General features: G+C 49.2%; 1 protein-coding gene across 4 annotated transcripts in view; it reads left to right on the top strand.

The window, feature by feature from the left end:
• Window positions 1–19,746, top strand: part of SETD1A (SET domain containing 1A, histone lysine methyltransferase) — a 1,694,645-nt gene that overhangs the window by 531,964 nt on the left and 1,142,935 nt on the right. For all 4 annotated transcript variants that reach the window (XM_069651930.1, XM_069651928.1, XM_069651929.1 and 1 more), the window contains exon 7: window positions 15,916–16,151. In XM_069651930.1, the coding sequence (XP_069508031.1) occupies window positions 15,916–16,151 (236 nt within the window). The remainder of the gene's footprint in view (window positions 1–15,915; window positions 16,152–19,746) is intronic.

The raw sequence follows: 19,746 nt of genomic DNA, 5'->3' as shown, positions 1-19,746 counted from the left end.
ACTCCACTTTTGGGCTGGGGACCTAGTTTGGAGAGCTACTACATTCATGGCGGATGGACGTCGAGAAAATGTACACACCACTGCCAAGGAAGGATTTTTTTCAAATCCCTTTCCTTAATTTGAGGATAGGTCATCTTCAGATCGTCCATTTGGATTGTGGTTTGAGACGCACAATGTTCCAGAGGCCTTTATCGCGGAGGATTCAAGATTACGAGACCTACGTGACGCCCTGCAATCTGCAAGTGGCTTGGACACATCCCCAGAGATATTTGGCAGGCCAGACACCTCGGACCATGTCCGTTTCTTATAGACCACTCATGTCTAGAGTAATAGAATATCTGTGATGGAGTAGGCCTTTACCATTATTTGAGCAGGATGACCTAACCGATATTCTAGACAAGGGACCTCAGGAGGACCCTATTCTACCATTCCATGTGGCTTTGCAAAAAAGAGTTAATGCCAACTGGGAGGCTCCTGAGTTACTTCCAGCTGTGAGCAAAAAACCAACCAGCAAGTACTGTACGTCAAGCAGTGACCTTTACCATTTGACAAACACCCAGCCCCTGAAAGCTTGGTTGGTCAAGCTTCCACTTGTACATCCAGGCAACAAGCATACCCAACCACACCCCCGGACAGAGATTACAAGCATGCGATGCTTGGGCTAGAAAGGTTTTCTCTGCGGGGAGTATAGCCCTTAAGTCAGAAAATGCCACTTATGCACTGGCCAAGATCACTTTCACATTATGGGATTATAGATCAATGGCAGCTGAACACATTCCCGAGATGGAAGAACGAGACATCTTTTTGAATATTGTCAAGGATGGGAAAGATGCGATGTGCGAATCCCTCCAGCCTGGTCTCGAGACTGCGGACAGCATCAGCAGGGCTATGGGGGCTAGCATGCTAACGCACAGATTTGCCTCGTTAAAGTCTGGTTTTGCACCAGACGTACAATCCAGACTTCTTAACATGCCCTTTGACGGCATTCATTTATTTGGCAACCAGGCTGAAGAGAGCCTCGAGACTCTGCAGACCTCCTAAGCAGCAGCCAAATCCCTTGGTGCAGCAGTCAGAGAGCCACTTATTCGCCCCAGTGGTACACCTTGGAGGGGGCAGGTCCTTTTGTTATTACTCCTCAGTTGGAAGATAGGATAGGACTGTCGAATCAAGAGGTCAGAAAAGATTTCCCTGTGGTGGATGGGGAAGAGGTGTGAAGACCGCCCAGACGGGGGCCGTTTTACCCTCAGCCTCTGCATCAGCCGCCTCAAAACCTCTGAGGGTTTATGCCACAAGACCCGGTGGGAGGAAGAAACACATGGTATCTGAAAGAATGGTGGGGTATTACTTCGGATGCATGGGCGTTGGCAACAGTAGCCCAGAGTTACTCTTCTAAAAAGGCCTCAAGATCATCCACCAGGGGGGGGGGGGGCAGCTCTTTCAGAGTTCCAGATTTGTATTTGTATCTTTTATTTTGTTAATTTATATAGCGCACCGAACCCGGAGGTATCTGGGATTTGGATTACACATTAGATTGTACAATACATATAGGTGGAACAATAGATGGGATTATTGAAAGTGCATCACAGAGAAGTACAGACATGTGCTCAGAGATAACAAGACAGATAAGTACATTAAGATGCCTCCTGAGTGAAGAGCCACACTTTTACGTTTTTCCTAAAGCGGATGTAGGAAGGTTCTGCTCTTAAGGCTAGGGGCAAGGCGTTCCATAATTTTGCTGCAAGAACAGGGAAGCTGCTACCCCCAACTTCCTGTAGCTTAAAACCAGGGACCTTTAGGTAGTGAAGGTGTATAGATCTCGTGGGTCGGTCTGAGAGGTTTCTCGAGTATTTGTCAACCAGGTATTTAGGCGCTAGGTTAGATAGACACTTATGGGTGAGCGCTAAAGTTTTGTATGTAATTCTGTCTTTGATTGGAAGCCATTGTGCAGAGTATCTCACAGCCGATATATCGTGGGTTTTAGGGATGTTAAAACCAGTTGTAAACGCATTGTCCTAGAGTATCTGGAGCTATTTTAGGTTACGCTGATTGGTTCCTAGATACAGGTCATTTCAATAATCTAATTTGGATAGTATCAGTGCTCTAGCTATGCCTGTGCAGCTTGCTGTCGACAAGAAAGATTTGCAGGCATTAGTTAGTTTGTAGGTATAAGCTGTGGCAGATGCTGTTGTATTAACTTGTCTTGTCAGTGTCAGTGAGGAGTCGAGGTATATTACAAGTGTTTTCACACCGTTAGAAACATTTATCTTGTTGCCATCTATTTTGAAGGAGTTAAACTGGCTGTCTAATCTAAGCCTAGCCTGGGATCCAATGAGTAATAACTCTCTTATCATTAAGACTGAGGCTGTGCATAGCCATCCATGCTTGGATGATTAGGTATATCTTATTGAGAAGTTTCAAGTCTGTGTCCTAGTCACCAGTGATAGGGATGAGGAATTTGGGTGTCATCCGCGTAGTGTAGGTGACCCCCAAATGGTCAAGGTCATCGAAAAAGGGGCTTTGTGAAAATATTGTAAAGCATAGGCGAAACGCATAATCCCTGAGGTACTCCATGTGACCGGCACAGGCTCGGCTGACGCAGTCGGTGCAAACACCCTTGTTCTGTTGTCCAGGAAAGATTGTATCCAGGTGGTAGCTTAGTCTGAGAAATGGGCTGCTGAAGAGAGGTGGTTGCAAAGGACTTCCTGATTGACTAGGTCAAAGGTGGCTGAAAAATGTAAAAGCAGGAGGGCTAAATTGCCTAGATCTTTTATGTCTTCCATCTGGTTGTTTACATCTATCAAAGCTGTTTCAGTGCCGTGCTTGGGTCTGAAGCCTGATTGTCGTAGGCCAAGAAGGTTTATTGGTTTCCAAATGTTCCTTATATCTGAAGGTGAGCTGCCCTGTCTAGGATTTTCAGGAGGAACAGTACTGTAGTTATTGGTCTGTAATTTGTCGGAATGTTAGGATTGAGGTTGGCTTTCTTTAATAGAGGAAGGACCCAGGTGTCTTTCAAATTAGTTGGGACTGTACTTGTTTCAAACAATGTGTTTTAGAAGTGTTGTGATGAAGGGCACGAAATCCGTCGCTGCCTCTTTAATGATGGTTGCCAGGCAGATGTCCCCCTGGCATCTTGATAGTTTTTTATAATCCTTGGTCGTAAGATGAGAGTACTTAAAAGGATTGCATAGTTTAGGGGGAGCCTGTGGTTTGTGTAGATAAGTGTCCAGGGTACGTTTTTTCGTTTAAATTTTGGCTTGTAGAAGCGCAATTATGTGAAGGAGAGCTTTTTAAACATTAGTGCACCAAGTAGAGTCTTTAGTGCTGGTGTCCGGAGGAGGTATGGGGGGGATTCTAGTTTGCTAAGGATGTTAAATAGTTATTTTGTGCTTGATTTAGCTTTGTCCGATCGTTGTAGGAGTCGCTTTTGGCTTGATGAATGGCGGTTTTGGAAATGTTGGAGGCAGTTATGCATTTTTCTTTGGGTACCGAAGGGAGATTCTTCCTTAAGGTTTCAGCGTTTCTTTTGTTGCACAAGTTCCTGAGGTTGGGGCCGAACCAGGAATTAAGGTGGGCGCGTGGTTTGACTTTATGCATTTTCAGAGGTGCTAATGTGTTTATGGCTTGATGTAGTATTCGGTTGTACAAATATACTAGATATGAGGGGTCAGTTTTAAGGTAAGGTTGATTGGTTATGGGTTGTAGTAGAGGGAGTAGTTTCTCCACTGTTATATTCCGGTTGTTTCTAGTGAGGACCTGTGGTGCCGATGAGTTACAGTGGTTAGGTATGTTCTTTTCCTGTATGGTGAATGAAATGATGTGGTGGTCGGACCAGACAAAACGTGCATTGGAGAAGATGCTAGTGGCACAGTTGATGTCTGCGATCCAGTCTAGGATTGTCCCTTTGCTATGTGTAGGTTTGGTAATGCCATGTGAGAATCCTAGTTCTGAGATGGTATTTGCCAGGGCAGACGCGTGGTCATCGTTGGTGTCGTAGAGACCTAAGTTTAGGTCTCCTAGCGGCATGATTTGATATTCAGGGTTAGTGTTCGCAATGAGCAGTACTGTGATACCTTCCTCAAAGGTTAAAGCTTGATATTGGACCAGGTGGTCTATTCATAAGGTGTATAGTTAAGGTTGTAGATGCAGAGCATGGTAATTTGATGGATAGGAGTTCACCTGAAGGGAATGGTTGGTTAGGTAAGGCCCATAGGCCAAGTTGAGTCTTGGAGATAAAGGCTACACCGCCGCCTCTAGAGGCTTCCCCGTCTAGTCTGATGATAGTGTAGTTGTCGGGTATGGCTAGTGAGAGAGATGGGCCTGCTACAGCATGAAGCCACGGCTCGGTTATAGCTAAGAAATCTAGCTCATTCAGAGTTATGAGGTCGACAATGTCTAGCGCATGTGCTTATAAGGATCTGCTCCTTATGCATGACATTTTAACACTGCTAGAGTAAGGTGCTATAGGCTCAGTACCTGTAGCTGAGAGGAACAAGGGTTGGTAATCCCCTTAATTCCTAATCCCCAAGAAGGACAGAGGATTGAGACCCTTCTTGGATTTAAGAGACTTGAACAAGTTCCTCAGGAAGGACTAGTTCAAGATGGTCACACTTTCTCAGATTCTTCAGGCCCTCCAGCTTCAGGATGCTTACTTTCAAGTGCCAATCCATCGCAAGCACAGAAAGTACCTGAGGTTCACCATTGGGGGGTCTAGTTATCAATTTCGAGTTCTACCTTTTGGGCTGACCTCCGCCTGAGGGCTTTCTACAGGTTGATGATGGTAGTGGGTGTAAGTGGCAGCAAGTCTCAGCGGGAGGGGGGGGATTAATGTCTACTCCCTACCTAGACGACTGGCTGAACAGGGCTTGCTCTCCCAAGCAGGCCTTGCAATATCTCAGCATAAGCTGACACTCCCTCCACAGTTTGGGCTTCTCCCTCAACTTCTAGAAGTTCCACATGATACCATCTCAAAAGCTCCTATTCATCAGGGCTATCCTGGATGCCTCCTTGGGGGTGCGGGGGGGGGCGCTTGTCAACTGAGGTGAGGGCTCAAGACATTCTGCAGATGGTCAGCACATTCCAAAATGCATAGTCTTCCGGCCTTTGATTTTCTGAGGTTGCTCTGCCTCGTGGCATCCTGCATTTTCCTGGAGCCAGATGTTCTCCGGAGAATGTGATCCCTCCAATGGGTTCTCCGGACTCGATGGTCACAATTCTCAGGCAAAATGTCAGACCTCCTTCAGGTTCCAAGCAGAGTAGCACAGGATCTTCTGTGCTGGACCTACCAAGAAAACCTTGTGAAAGGAGAACCTTTTTGGCATCCATGGCTGGAGATAATTGTAGTGGTGGACACCTCACTGACGTGGTGGGGAGCCCACACCAATGTTCTGAAAATCAGCAGTTGTTGGTCTCCGTTGGAGTCCAAACTACACATCAATGTTTTGGAGCTCTGGGCGATCAGACTAACGCTGAAGGCCTTTCTGCCCTCTGTACGGGGACAAAATATCCTGATGACAGACAAGGCCGTGTTCTACCTCAACAAGAGAGGAGGTTGTTGGGGAGAATTCTCAGAAATGTTTTTTGCTGGACTTCAGGACCTTCATTTGTATCCTGGAGAGAGTGAGACCTTTTCTCTACTCTCATGTATTTTTCGTTGATTTAAACATTGTTTCTCTTTTGGTTTTGGAGTCTGAAAAACTCCATAGGCATCATCTTTTTACATTGTGACACAGCAGCTTCAGTACAGTGTCCCAGGGATGTCCTTTAGATTCACCAAAGGCTTAAATACCTTCTCTTCGATAAACTACTGTTTCCAAGAACAGTAAAGTGAAATTGACTTTACTTACCGTTTATAACTTTGTAGACCCAGCCCGCACTATCTTCCGTACCGTGCTGGAGGGGTTACTTTGTCTACTTTCTCATGTAAAATTTTTATGTTCCCCTTTCTACAATTAATGGCTGGTTTACTTTTTCCTACCATTGTGTTTTTAACGCGGGCTGCGTTCGCAGCTGCAGTATAGCACCCATGGGTGCCCATTTTGTCAAAATGGCCTCAGTATTCTTTTTTTGCCATTTTTTGTTGGAAAGGTTCTTGAGATTTACTTTGCGTGCCAAACCAGGTTTGGTCCTTTTTGTTTTTGTGTTTGGCAGGCTTCAGTGCTGAAACCCGCCTCTGGCTCCAGTGTGTCTGGCAGGACAGGAAGCAAGGGAGGTGCCCGAAACTCCCTGTGCTTGGTCTCTTTGGTTACAGGAATGCACCCAAAGGTGATTGGCCAACTGCAGTGTGAGCGACAAGAGCTAGACTGCAAATGAATGGGAGAGACTTGCATAAAAGGCGAGGTCTTTTGCAAGGAAGGCAGAGTCGACCACTGGATGAAGGAATCCGAAGAAGAACTTGAAAGAGCAGCTTGCTGCAACTCCTAGACCGTTGGTTTACCCGGTGAAGCCCTGCTGCAGTGCTGAAGCTCTGAATTCGCCTCAACTAGAAAAGCCCTGCAAAGGGCGACTTCTCCCCTTGGGTTGGTGGGACCAATCGACCCCAAGACTAACTCTACTTGAAATCCTTTTTGCTGGCTGTACTTCCATTGCTGCTGCAGGAACCGAGTACCAGGGGACAGGAACACCGGAAACAAGTGCATCGTTTTTAAACCGGACGCGAGCTCCAGCTCCAGGAAGATCCTCCGGACTCTCTTGAAGCAGGGCTAACCAAGCCTGGTCCACCAGTGCTGGACCTCAGAAGCAAGGAAAGTCCACAGGTTGTCCAAGAACCGCAATGGTGCTATTTGCGAGAAGCTAAAAACCGCAAAGTGCGGCTGATCTGAACTTTGCCCATCGCTGCCGCCGACCTTCAAATCGTAGTGCAGGAGTCCCCCAACGTCCTCCCTCTTGTCCCCACGAATGAGGCCCAGGAACAGGATCTGCAGGAACTGCAACGGGAACTGAAGCCAACTGGAACCATTTCTTCAGACCTAAGGAACTGTGAACTAAGGGGTACTTGCCTCTTGTTGTGTAGCTTGCTTGCTCTCAGTTGAGACTTTCATTGGCTGCCCTTTACAGTGTTGCTTGCAGCTTTGCCCATCACAAGCCTCCCAGCTTGTGGCCCAACATTGATTTACTTTTTGACAAAACTCTTAACATTGAGCAAGACTTTTACTTACCAGTGCCTCAGCTCCCCTAGACTTTGCTGAAGTGACTTTGGCTATCCTGGCTCCCTGAAGACTCTTCTGACCTCTGACTTTGTGTGTTAAGTATCCCTCCAAAAAATGATACATACCACACTTGTTTAGATGGGAAATGGTTAATCTACATTGCATTGAGGGTTCAAAAGTGCTTAACTGCTTGAGAAACTTGTTAACTATTGTCTCCTTCCCTAACCTTTTCCTTTTTGCCACAACTTCAGTATTACCATTTAAGTGTGAAAGTGATATATTAATGTCCACCATGTCCTAGCAATTGAAGTCCCCTCTGGGTGTAGGAAAATCTGTGTGCCATCCCAGAAGGGTATTTACTTACTTTATTGAACTGAAGAAGTGTATTTTGAAGTGTATTTTTATTCCAAAGAAGGCTTATATTAAAACCGACGGCTAAATTATTAAATAATTATGTTCTCAAGAAACATGTATAAGTGTTATTTGAATAATTGGCACTGTGGAACTCTGTTACAACCTTACAGCTCACATTGACCCTCTTGAGATAAGCCTGGATGCTCAAGTAGACCTGTTTGTGACCAGTGTCAACCCGAAGTGCGAACTGTTCTGCTCCAGGGTATTTCCCCCAATTATCCTAATTTCTCCAGATTGGGTAGGAGGACGTGGTACCCGGACCTGCTGCACATGTCCATCTGCCCTCCAGTACGTCTACCTCAAAGAGAGGACATTCTCGCGCGAGAGGACGGTCAGGTTCTCCATCCAGAGTTCGAGACTCTCAACCTTCATGAATGGTTTCTGAGAGGTTGAGATATAAGGATTGGGACCTCCCGGACGACTTAATGAGATTTGGCTTTCGGCAGAAGGCCAGTAACAAAGTGCTTGTGCCTCTGCTGTTGGAACAAATTCTGCAGCTAGTGCTGGGAAAGGAATGTGGACCCCTTTCACATGCAGTACACCTATGGTGTTCTCACTCTTGTTACACCTGGCTAATGTGGGGCTCTAGATTGGCACAATTAAGGGGTATCTGGCAGCTCTATCCATTTTTAAGCGCGCCACTGAAAAGACCTCTTGCTTCAAGATTTCACTGGTTATACAGTTCTTGAAAGGATTGACAAATGTCTTTCCTCAGGCCCCTTTCCAAGCCCCAGTTTGGGATCTCAACATGGTTCTCAAATTCTTAATGTGTGCTCGATTCGAGCCTATCCACTCCTGACCTTTAAGGTTATTGACCTTAAAGACCATTCTTTTAGTGGCCCTTACATCATCCTGTAGGGTTGAGTGAACTTCAAGCCTTGTCCTGCAAGCCTCCACACAGTTTTCTTTAAGGATAGTGGTCCTTAAGGTCAAACCTACATTTTTACCTAAAATTGTGTCTTAAGTTTCATCTAACTCAAAAGATAATTTTACCTTCTTTCTATCCCCCACCTCATCCTGGAAAGGAAGAGGAGACGCTACACAGCCTTGACCAAAACGCGCACTTAGTTTCTATATTTCAACAAGATGATCAACTTTTTATTGGATATACGGGCCATAAATTGGGTATGATGGTTTCAAATCAAACCTTCTCTAGGTGGATAATATTTGCAATTTCTGAATGCTACAGGTTACCTGAAAAAGATCGCCCTGAGGGGCTCGGGGCACATTTGATCAGGGGCATTGGTAGTTCCTCTGCCTTACAGAGGCGAGTCCCAATTAAGGATATTTGTGCTGTAGCAACGTGGTCCTCAGTCCACACATTCGCCAAGCACTATAGTCTGGACTCGTAATCAGGCCGTATAGGTGTTTTTGGGAAGACAGTGTTAGACACAGGCCCATAGGAACTCCCAAATTCTAAATTGAAAATTCTGACTCCCTCATCCGGTAATGCAAATACTGCTCTGGTAGATCATAAGATGAGGAGTATGTGGGAGGACACAATCCATTCGAAGAACAAGTTACTTCCCCATGGTAACGTTCTTTCGACTGGATGTTCCTCCCACATATTCTTCATTGCCCCTCCCACCCTACCTTGCAGTTCAATTTCCATGTTATTACAGTTTACGCTCTTTCAGGGTGAGCATCTATTGGGCGTGGGATAAATCAACTCACGTAAAAATCGGAACTGACGCCAACGGTCGCTGCGTGCTATGTACATTTGATGATGTCGACACCGAGATGGAGGCCCTCTGGGACTTTGAGGTGACCAGCATCGACACGCATTTCCCCCTGCTGAAATTATTTTTCCAAAGCAGCTAAAGCTGAATATGGAGATTTCATAACATGAGGAATGCGTTGGAGGAACAGCAGTTGAAACAAAGTTACCATGGGTAAGTAATTTGTTCTTTTCTTCCTCCTAGATATGAGGCAGGTTGTCACAGCTCCAACCTATGGTCTTGTTTGGTGGAATCACTCCCAAGGATAGAGCAAAGTTGACGGGAAGTATTGGCAATTAGTTACTCACCGTAGTGTCTAGAGTACTCATAGTCCCCTTTCCGCCATACGTCCCACCCGCTAGAATGCCAAGGGCTAATATGTGATATGCATAGCCAGGTATTTATGCGTCCGATGTGTTCAAAGGGGATTGAGGTGAGGTGCTGGAGGGCGGGGCCTCGACGGGGTGTTACCACATCCGAGGCCTCACCCCTGCATGCTATACTAAATTTAAAGGGGAAGCTCAATTTTTCGCTGCCAAAGGTTCCAGTGCCATCCCCATGTTGGGCGACGCCTCACAAAGATTGAGAAAAGGGGACTATGGAGTTTGAGTACTCTAGTCACTACGGTGTATAACTTTAATTTTTAATGTGAGGTCTCCAATAGAGTTTGCAACTAAATGGCCACTCAGTAAGTGTTATCAGCATTGTCAGGTCTGTGGACAAGCCTTCTTTGGGCACTGTACTCCGGCACAGGGATGTTGCCAGATACTCTTACGTCCTGTCCCCTTTCCTCCATACTGCATAGGCTTCCCTTCCAAGGAACGGGAGACAGAACCTTTTTCACCAGAAAAAAACCTTCTTCCCCTTTAAATGTAGAGGCGCGTGGGGGTGCGGCCCTGGGAGCATGTACTGTCCTGACTCTGCCCTCAAGTGCCACACCCCAGTCCCCTTTTCCACGTCGACGGGAACAGGTCGAATTCACCAGCGCTCCTGGGTTTGGCTTTGGCCATGTAAATCCATGCGCGGATGCGTCGTCTTTGTCTTTTTATCATTCAGGTACTCAGTCCTCGGGCGCCACGCTCCTCCCGGGTGCATCTCGACTTCCACAGGATTCAGCAGGTGTCCATCCTGCAACAGGCTCTTCCCAACTTCAGACCCTCATGCCCCCTGTCTATGTTAACTTGTCCGAGACCACGGTTGGCAAGCTTGTTCAGCGTGTGGCTCGCTAATCTTCGAAAACGCTTAAGAACAGACTAGCCAGGTGAAGAGAGCTCTTCCAGAGGTCTCCTGTAGAGGACCTCAAGAACTTTGTGAAAAACAGAGCCAGGCCCAAGGTAGGGCTGCTATTTTCCATCGCAGCCCGCAAAGGAGACTCCTTCACAACGACACTCCCACGTGGGAAGGACCGTTCTTGTACCAGCACGTGCACCGAGGCTGTTTCAGCTACCGGCCCTCGGGCCGAGAGAATCCTCGGATCCGCCCGGTGGCAGTGTTGAGGGATCGGAAGGTTCTTGTAGCGGATTGTCATCCGACAGACTCCGCCCTTGTAACGGCCTTATGGCCGAGAGGCAACACCCTAGTACCGGCAATACGTCTGAGGGGGCGCCTAAACACAGCTCTACCGACCCCCAGGTTGAGGCTCTCACACCTACCGGGCCTAGGCTGAGGAGCAGGGTAGGCCGTGTGATCCACATACAATAGTCCTGGAGGAGGCTGGGCCCAGCGAGCCGAGCAACACGTCGAAGGCATTTGGCAGACAGCTTGACAAGATGGCCGCCGTGCCAGACAGAGGCACCCGTCCAACGCCATTCCAGGAGTTCGGCGAAGAACCAGTGTCAAGGTGGGACTAGCCTCAACCATTACATGGCCGACAGCCTATCCTTATGCAGAGGGCAACTTCCCACTGTGTCCAAACGGCAGGGTATGCAGCGGCTCCAGAAGCCTCCGGCTATGCAGTCAGTACCCCCTAAACGCCCCCCCCCCCCTCAGACCAGTGAGGAGGGATTCTTCGAGAGGTTCCTCTGGCTCATGAAGTCACCACGTATGGGGGTTATCCTCAAAGACGCCATCATTGAAGTCCTCCCGACTATGCTAGCGGCACCACAAGCGCCTCCACCATCGCCCCCAACCCCGGTGCAGCTGCTAGTCCCAGCTCCCCAGCCGACTCCTCAGGCGGTTCTGTACCAGTCTCCGCTGCCTCCTCAGCCCCCGACTGCAGTTCTTTTACCCCAGCCTCCGGCTCCAACTACTCCTCTACTTCCGCAGGATCCTCCTGATCTGCAGGACATGGACGATGAGGAGGATCCAGACATGCAATCTTCAGCCGGGGCCTTACACGAAAGTCTTGCTGGGCTGGCGGAATACCTGGGTCTACCCCAGGCTGAGGTCGAGCAGCTGGCAGAGGGGGTTCTGGCTGAAGTCCTCACGCAATGCCCCTCTGCCAAGACAGGGATTCCTCTGTAGACCGATGTAGTCTCCCTGGCCAAGAAGGGTTGGCTTAAGCCCCACTCGGCCCAGCTGGTCAATCGATGCCTGGACGCCAAGTACAGGCAGATAAAAGGGGATACACTCTTGCTCTCAGCCACACTCCTCGTTGATCGCTGCTGCATCACTATATTCCAAGCCTCAGTCATCCTCAGTCTCCTCCTCTGCGGCTCTACTAGGCAAGGTGGAGAAGATCTTGGAGGCGTATGGAAAGAAACGCTATTCCGTCCCTGCACCTTCGTCAAGCCAATGCCAATGCCAATGCCATGCTGGCTGCCGCCAACCAGAGAATATGGCGGGAAACTGCAGACTTCCTCCCGGAACGCCCTGTGCAGAGCCAATCACGTTTTAAGGCGGGGCTGGTAGAGGCCAAGCGGGTGGCGCATGACCTCATGGAATCCACTGTGGCCCATATCGACACCTCTGGCCGTGCCATCTATATCGCCACAGAAATGAGGACAGCCTGGCTCTGGCCCATGAAATTCAACCTGGACGTCCAGGAACACATATTAGATCTACCATTCGAGGAGGGGTGGGGGGGGAGCCCTCATCCACTCCACCACGGACTAAGAGCTGGACAAGAAGAAAAACATCTCACAAACAGCCAAGTCTTTATCCATTTTGACAAAGACTATACCCAAGTTGTACACCCAGTCACTGCAGCGCTCCGTCAGAAGGCGTACATATGGAGGGTTCCGCGGCTTTCAGGAACAGAGATCAAGGCAGCAGGGCTGCTCGCCGTCTAAGAACCGGCGCAAGCAACAAAAAAGGGGTGGGTGGTGGAGGCGGGCAGAGTAAGGGCTTTTTCCACTCCCCCCTCTGCGACAGCATCAGAGGGACAGAATGCATGGCACGTCCCTTCGGGCCCACGTGTCTCCAGTGGGGGGCAGGCTTGCTCTCCATGCACATTTCCAGCGCAAGAATATCGCAGACTGCTGGATCCTCTCCGTAGTATCCACGGGGTACCGCCTACCTATCCCAGCCTTTCTTCCCTCCTCCACTCCCTCAGGTTGGGACAGCAACTCTTCTGGCGGAGATCTGGTCACTCGTAGAGAGCCAGGCAGTGGAGGAAGTCCCAGCCTCCCAGCGAGGCTTCGGCTTTTATTCCAGCTTTTTCGCCATTCAGAAGAACCACCATGCGGGCCTGAGAGTTGTGCTGGACATTTCCACCCTCAATCTCTCCTTACCCCTTCAGAAATTCAAGATGGTTATGCCAGCTTTTATAGCGGAGACATTTTGCAAGGGAGACTGGATGTTCTCCCTGGATCTGAAGGACGTGTACCTACACGTCCCAATTTGGCAGCTCATCGCTCTTTCCTACGGTTCAGGATCATGGGCTACCATTTTCAATAAAAGGTCCTTCCTTTGGGCCTCAATTCGGCACCCACGGTCTTTACCAGGCTCATGAATATGGTGGCTGCACTCCTCAGAGCGCAGGGCCTCCACATCTACCAATACCTCGACGACTGGCTCGTTAGGGCTACATCTCCTGAAGAGGTTCACCATCTTCCCATGCCCTTATGAACACACTGCACGATCTGGGCTTCTCGCTCAATTTCAAGAAGTCGCAGCTGCAGCCCACACAGACTGACATTCTTGGGCCTCATCTGGGACACGTGCTCCGAGAAGGTATTTCCGTCGTAGGACAAGATTTCAGCCATCAAGAGGGCCACCACCCACTTCCTCAGCAGAGAGGTGTCCTCTGCATGGTGGTTCCAGCATCTCCTGGGTCTCTTGGCGGCGTTCCTATTAGCCGTTCCACACACGAGATTGAGGATAAGGAGGATTCAGCTGCACTTCGCTGCCTCATGGAACCAGGAGCTGGGCTCTCAATCAGAGATGATCAACGTTTATCCATCTCTCCACCCGGACTTAACATGGTGGTCCAGGGACTGCAACCTACGGACAGGCAAGCCCTTTCAGCCACCCTCCCTGCTGGGCCACCATCACCACAGACTCCTCGCTAGAGGGCTGGGGAGCCACCCTGGACGATCTCTCGGTCCACGACACCTGGACTCGACAGGAATACCAAATCAATTGGATAGAGCTGAGCGCCATCTGGCTAGCGCTCAGAGCACTCCTACCAATTCCCAGGGGAAAGGCTGTCCTCATCCAGACAGACAACTCAACCAGCATGTACTATGTCAACAAGCAGGGAGGCACCAGATACCCTCCTCTGTGCAGACTGGCAATCATGTGGTTTTGGGCCCTGGAAAACGACATCTATGTCACAGCAGTCCATCTCCCCGGGGGAATCCAACCAGGAGGCAGACAGGCTCAGCAGGTTGGGAGCGGACAATTACGAGTGGCAGCTAAACAAACTCGTTATTCAGGAGATCTTCAACAGGTGGGGTCATCCCCAGGTGGATCTCTTTGCCACCAGGCACAACAAGAAGCGCCCTCATTTCCCCTCCATGGGCGACGCATTTCGGCTTCAATGGAACGGCAGTAAGGCTTACGCTTTCCCTCCCACACCGCTGATTCACAGAGTGATTTGCAAGATCAAGGAGTCTTGCCAACTCAACATCATTCTAATAGCTCCATGGTGGCCGGCCAGGCCATGGTTTTCGGAGATGCTCAGCCTCTCAGATGCCCCAGGTTCACCTCCCGACGGGCCCAGCACATCTTCTGGCGCAGCAGGGGGTGCAGGGTTATCCACCCAGCGCCGCAAACTAGCCCTCGGAGCGTGGTGCCTGAGCAGGGCACAAAGGAGCAAAGCTACCGGGGCCCAATATAAAAGTAAATGGACCAGGTTCTGCCACTGGGCAGACTCCAAGGAAATTGACCCCCTGGCACGTACTTTGGACAACGTGCTCTCCTTCTCTACACACCTGGCCCACTCGATGCCATCGGAGCTTACAGTAACTCGCAGGAGGGGATCTTCTCCTCCAACCCGATTGTCAAGTAACATTTGACGGGGCTCACACGGCTCTACCCGCCCATCAAGAGGCCGCACCCTGTTTGGGACCTTAACACAGTATTGGCCGTCCTGGCGCACAAACCATTTGAACCAATGGCGTCCACGGACATCAGGCTGGTCACCATCAAGACGACCTTACTGGTCGGCCTCACCTTGGCTCGTTGAGTCAGCAAAATCCAGGCGCTGGTCGCCTCGGAACCATATACTACCTTTCACAGGGACAAAGTAGTTCTGCGGGCACACCCAGCATTTCTGCACAAGGTGCCATCTCCTTTCCACTTGAACAAGGAAATGGTCCTTCCTACGTTTTTTGCCGATCCTAAGGACAAAGCACAGAGAGTGCTGCACTGCCTGGATGTCAGGCGTGCCCTGAAGTTCGTCTTAGACAGGACCAAAGGCTTCCGCAAATCGGATGCCCTTTTTGTCACCTTCGGAGCCTCAAGACCTGGCTATCAGGCTTCCAAGCCCTCCATATCCCGCTGGATGGTCTCGGCCATCAAAGAAGCGTACGAGGGCCAGCACAAACCACTTCCGGCCAACATGCATGCACATGCAGTCAGGGCCAAGGCAACGGCCATCGCATTCCAGCGCCATGTCCCTTGGAAAGTCATAAGCAGGGCAGCCACTGGGGCCACTACCTCTGTTTTTTGCAAGCATTACTGTTTGGATGCCGGATATAGAGCTGACGCGGCTTTCAGACAGGCGATTTTCAGGAACCTATTTGCTTAAGGAGGGTCACCTCTCCACCCGGGGGCTACATTGTTGTAATCACCCATACAGTATGGAGGAACGGGGACGGGACGTCAGAGTAATTAGAAGTTCCTCACTGTAGTGACTAACATACTCTTAGTCCATAGTCCCCTTTCCTCCATGCGTCCCACCAAGCTCCCCCCTAATAATACTGGTGTCATTAGGCAATGTTAATTCTATTGTTGACGTGTCAATGGAGACTGAAGTGTGGCGCCGGTGGGCAGAGTCAGGGCAGCACATGCTACCCGGGCCGCACCCCGGCGTGCCTCTAAATTTAAAGGGGAAGGTGTTTTTTTTGGTGAAAAAGGTTCCGTCTCCCGTCCCTTGGAAGGAACACCCATGCAGTATTGAGGAAAGGGGACTATTGACTAAGAGTACGTTGGTCACTACGGTGAGTAACCTATAATTCTTTTTAGTGCAGTTTGACAGTGTTTTTTCCATGTAAACAATAGTTTGTCATTAACCACGTATTAATTTTTTGCAGGTTGAATCCAGAAGGCGACCATCCAGTGATGCGGTCTTCACTGCCAGTTCTGTGCCCTCGACTCCTGGAAACGGTACCCCATCCTCGCAGGATACAGCTTTCTCCAGTGGACGTCAGGACACCCCTTCTCCCTACGGGCAGTTCACTCCTGGTTCATCGCAGTCGTCAACCCAGGGGACACCCTACACTCCAAGAGGAGGAACCCCGTTTTCACAGGACTCTGCCTACTCTAGCAGGTGCTTTATTTTTCTTTTGGGTTTGCCTTTCTCACATGGCCATAATTCCCATCTGTGTAGAATGTTTGCTAGTGATTTACGACTCAAGTGAACAAAGGAACGTGTTAATGGCAGATTACATGTCTCCTTGCATGGTCCTCTGGTTGGTTATGGGATTCTGAAAACCCATCTAAACTGTTGTCTTGGATTAAGGCAGAGAAAAATTGAAGATATACAATATTAATCACAGTAATGTTTTAAAAATTCCACAACCTCATTGGCAAGAAATGTTTATTTAAAATGTTCACTCTGGTACATGCCTTCCATACTTTGAGGGAGTTAGTAAGTTGAGAAATGGTGGCCTCTAGGAACCAATGAAGGTCAATAGTTTGCTTACGGTTATAGTGTCGGTGCAGACAGATATTACGTACAGGTCCCATAAGTGAAGAATTTGGCAACTCCAGCAGAAGAGATCCTGCCCCAGGTTCGACAACCAGTGGCCACGAGGATAGCTCAGGGGCAACACGTTTGTCTTGGAAGCAATGCAACGTGTATCAAGATCGGTTTGAATCCTGGTTTCGTGCTTAGAAACTGGTCTCCAGTATTAAACACATTTCAAAAGAACAATTATAACCCGAGACCTGGGAACAAATGGGTGCACAGTGGACCACAAGCTCACTGGTGAAAACTGTTATTTCAAAGGGATCCTGAAAGTTGGACTGCACCAACAGCCCAGAACCCGTGAAGAAGAGGGCCAGTGGCAGTTTGGTGGTAAAAGAAGTTTGTTGAAGCAGCAATGGGCAAGTGTGAATCTAGCCCGACAGCAGAGGCGCTCACCTCTGGGTCTAGAAATTGAGACAGAGAGTCTTATGACAAGCACCCTGGGCAAATGATACCGATGTAAGCTGGTAGGCAGTCAAGGAAGATCTTAAAACAAAATTGGCCAGCAGGTAGAGGCATAGACTTTAATGCAAATGCAATCCATGGGCAACAGGTTACTCACTTGTCCCATCTCTTCAGCTTTTTTCATGACAACTTTAAGAAAACAAATCTTTATAATGACCAGGTGTCTCCATACTTGGAGGCCTGTTTGCCAATTCACAACTGTTTATGTTGGAACGCTTTGGTAGCCATCCATTTAGGATTGGCCAGCTAAAAAGTCTTCAGGTACACTTAATGATATTAATTGAGTTATCTAAGAGACTCTAATATATTCTAACTCTAATGCCCATAACACAACTGCTTTGTGGTCTCCTTGCAGGCCAAACATAGGTAGAACAAGGTACTCTTATGTCCCATCCCCTTTCCTCCATCCCTGTGGGCGTCCCCCAACATGGGGATGGTACAGGAACATTTGGCAGAGAAAAATTGAGCGTTCCCTTTAAATTTAGAATAGCGTGTGGGGGCGCAACCTGAGGCATGGGAACGTCCCGCCGCCTCACTGCAGTGCCTTTTTCTGTACGGACAGTGTTGTACCTGGCAGCCAGAGCAGGGACTTTATTAGCTTTCCGCTTGCTCCCTGTTGGTTTTTGTCCATTTTTATTTCACTTCCCTTCGGTGTGTCGCCTCCCCAGGCGCTTGCCGACCGCAGGAGGCTTCACAAGGTGTGCCTCATGCAACTGTTCATTCCCGGCCTCAGAGACCCATGTACTCTGTCTTGAGTGCTTGGGGCCTGACCACCGCTGGGACTCGTGTTCGGCCTGCAGCACTCTCGCTCACAGAGCATTGAAGAATCGCTTGTCGTTGCAGAGGGAGGACTTCCACACTTCTCCTCCTCCCCACCTTAAGGACTTCGTCTCCAGGACCTCTTGTCAAGACAAGGTAGTGCCTCTGTTCAGCACAGCTTCATAGCACAGCAACTCCTTCCCCGGGGCTCAGGTTATGGCAGGCCCGAGGCCTCTAAGGCTACCGGCTCACAAGCCGAAGTGCCCGGGGGCTGTTCTGGGTAGTCCGGGGACAGACCTGAGGCCTTCCAAGCTACTGGCTCCCAAGCTGAAGGGCTCAGAGCACCTACCAGGCTGTCCTTGGAAGGACAATCGGGCTCTTTCTACCCCAGGGGGTGGGGGGAGTGGTAAGTGTTAGGCAGAAATCTGTGCAGTTCCCTTAGGGACCACTGCAAAAGATTTAAGACTACAGGTGTTGGCAGTAAACCCACTTGGTAGCAGTCTACCACCCAGATTTACCTGGTAGCTGTGGCTGAGCAGTCAGACTTCCCTCAAGAAGAGTTAGGCAGTATGCAAAGTATACTCAATAGGCACTCAGATACAATAATACAAGCAAACACTGACCAGAGCTTTGGTATCAAAGCATATAATTATTTAAAAACACAGTTGAAACACTCCAGCACTCTTATTGTAAAATATTCTAAACACAGTTACTATTATGATATATACACCCCTTTTTCCCTATTAGAAAATCACAGTAAAACACCACTTATTTTCATACAGAGGTGAGCGCTTAACTAGATTGCACTCTAATAAGTTTGTGAAAAAGGGAGGGAAAAAGACAGAATATGAAGAGGTACACCACTCTACGATTCCAGAACACTGTTAGCAAGGCAGAGAGCAAAAAGTCACTGGTGAGCCAAAGTCCAAAGGCTGGGCCCACTCTTAGAGAGAGCAGAGCACAAATGCGCCCAAGTTCACACAGTTACACTAGGCTTAGAAAGTCTTGCAGAGGGTTCAGAAAAGAGTTTAGAGAGGCTTAGAAAAGTTTAGCCAAGGTGTCCCAGGCTAACCCAGGTTCGAAAGCCGAGGGCTAAATCTACCCCGTACAGTCTGTAGCAAGGGAAGCTAGGCGGGACACGGTACCTTAAGTGGGAAGGATCCTCCAGCGGTGGCAGTTGTTCCTGGTAGTGGGTGCAAGTTGCGTCGTCGTCCAGGGGAAGAGAAGATCTCGACTTGGAGGAAAGCTGAAGGTCGTTGCACTACCAGGGCAGAAACCAGCCGCAGAGTTTTCCGGTTAAAGGTGGTACCTTTGTCTCGCGGTCGTGGTAAAACGTGGTATCCCGGTTGCCGGGGTGCTTGGCACGGGCAAGGCGGCCACGAGATATGTCGGGAAAGCGAAAAGACGGTGAAACTGGTTATCCCCACCAGTCAAAGGAAGAAGACTCTCCAGCGGGAGATCTCCTCTGTCGTTGTGAAAAAGTGGCGAGACGGTCCAGCAGGGCTCCACCGGTAGTGGTGTCGTGGCAGGTCGGCTCAGCTTCTCCCTCGTTGGATTCTTAGGTCCTGTGGCGACTTCTGAAGTTCCAGTCCCCAAAGCCCTGCTTTTATGCAGCAAACCCCCATTCACTCAGCCTAGCTGTCACTCAAACATACTAAGTGGTGAGCCGGCCGGCTCACCACTTGGGCCAATCAGGATGGAGTGCGACTTGAGTTGCCTAGGCAACTCAGTCCAGGGTGCCTAAATCCCCCTCCACCCCTCCTAAGTACCCCAGACATAGTGGCAGCACTTTGGAGGGCTTCTGTGGAGAAGCCCGCCAAAAAGTGGAACAAAGGGCTCGGCTTGGGTTGGAGTCACAGAAGAGAACACAAACGCCATTTTAGAATCAAGTTTTGGCAAAAAATACCAACCGGAGAATTAATATTAATTAAATAAACCGGTGGTATGTTCG

The sequence above is a fragment of the Ambystoma mexicanum genome, chromosome 3p (assembly GCF_040938575.1).
Source record: "Ambystoma mexicanum isolate Mex_15411 chromosome 3p, UKY_AmexF1_1, whole genome shotgun sequence".
In the NCBI taxonomy this organism is placed as follows: domain Eukaryota; kingdom Metazoa; phylum Chordata; class Amphibia; order Caudata; family Ambystomatidae; genus Ambystoma; species Ambystoma mexicanum.
Note: the sequence above shows the minus strand (reverse complement) of the source record. Positions and strands in the feature narration are given on the sequence as shown.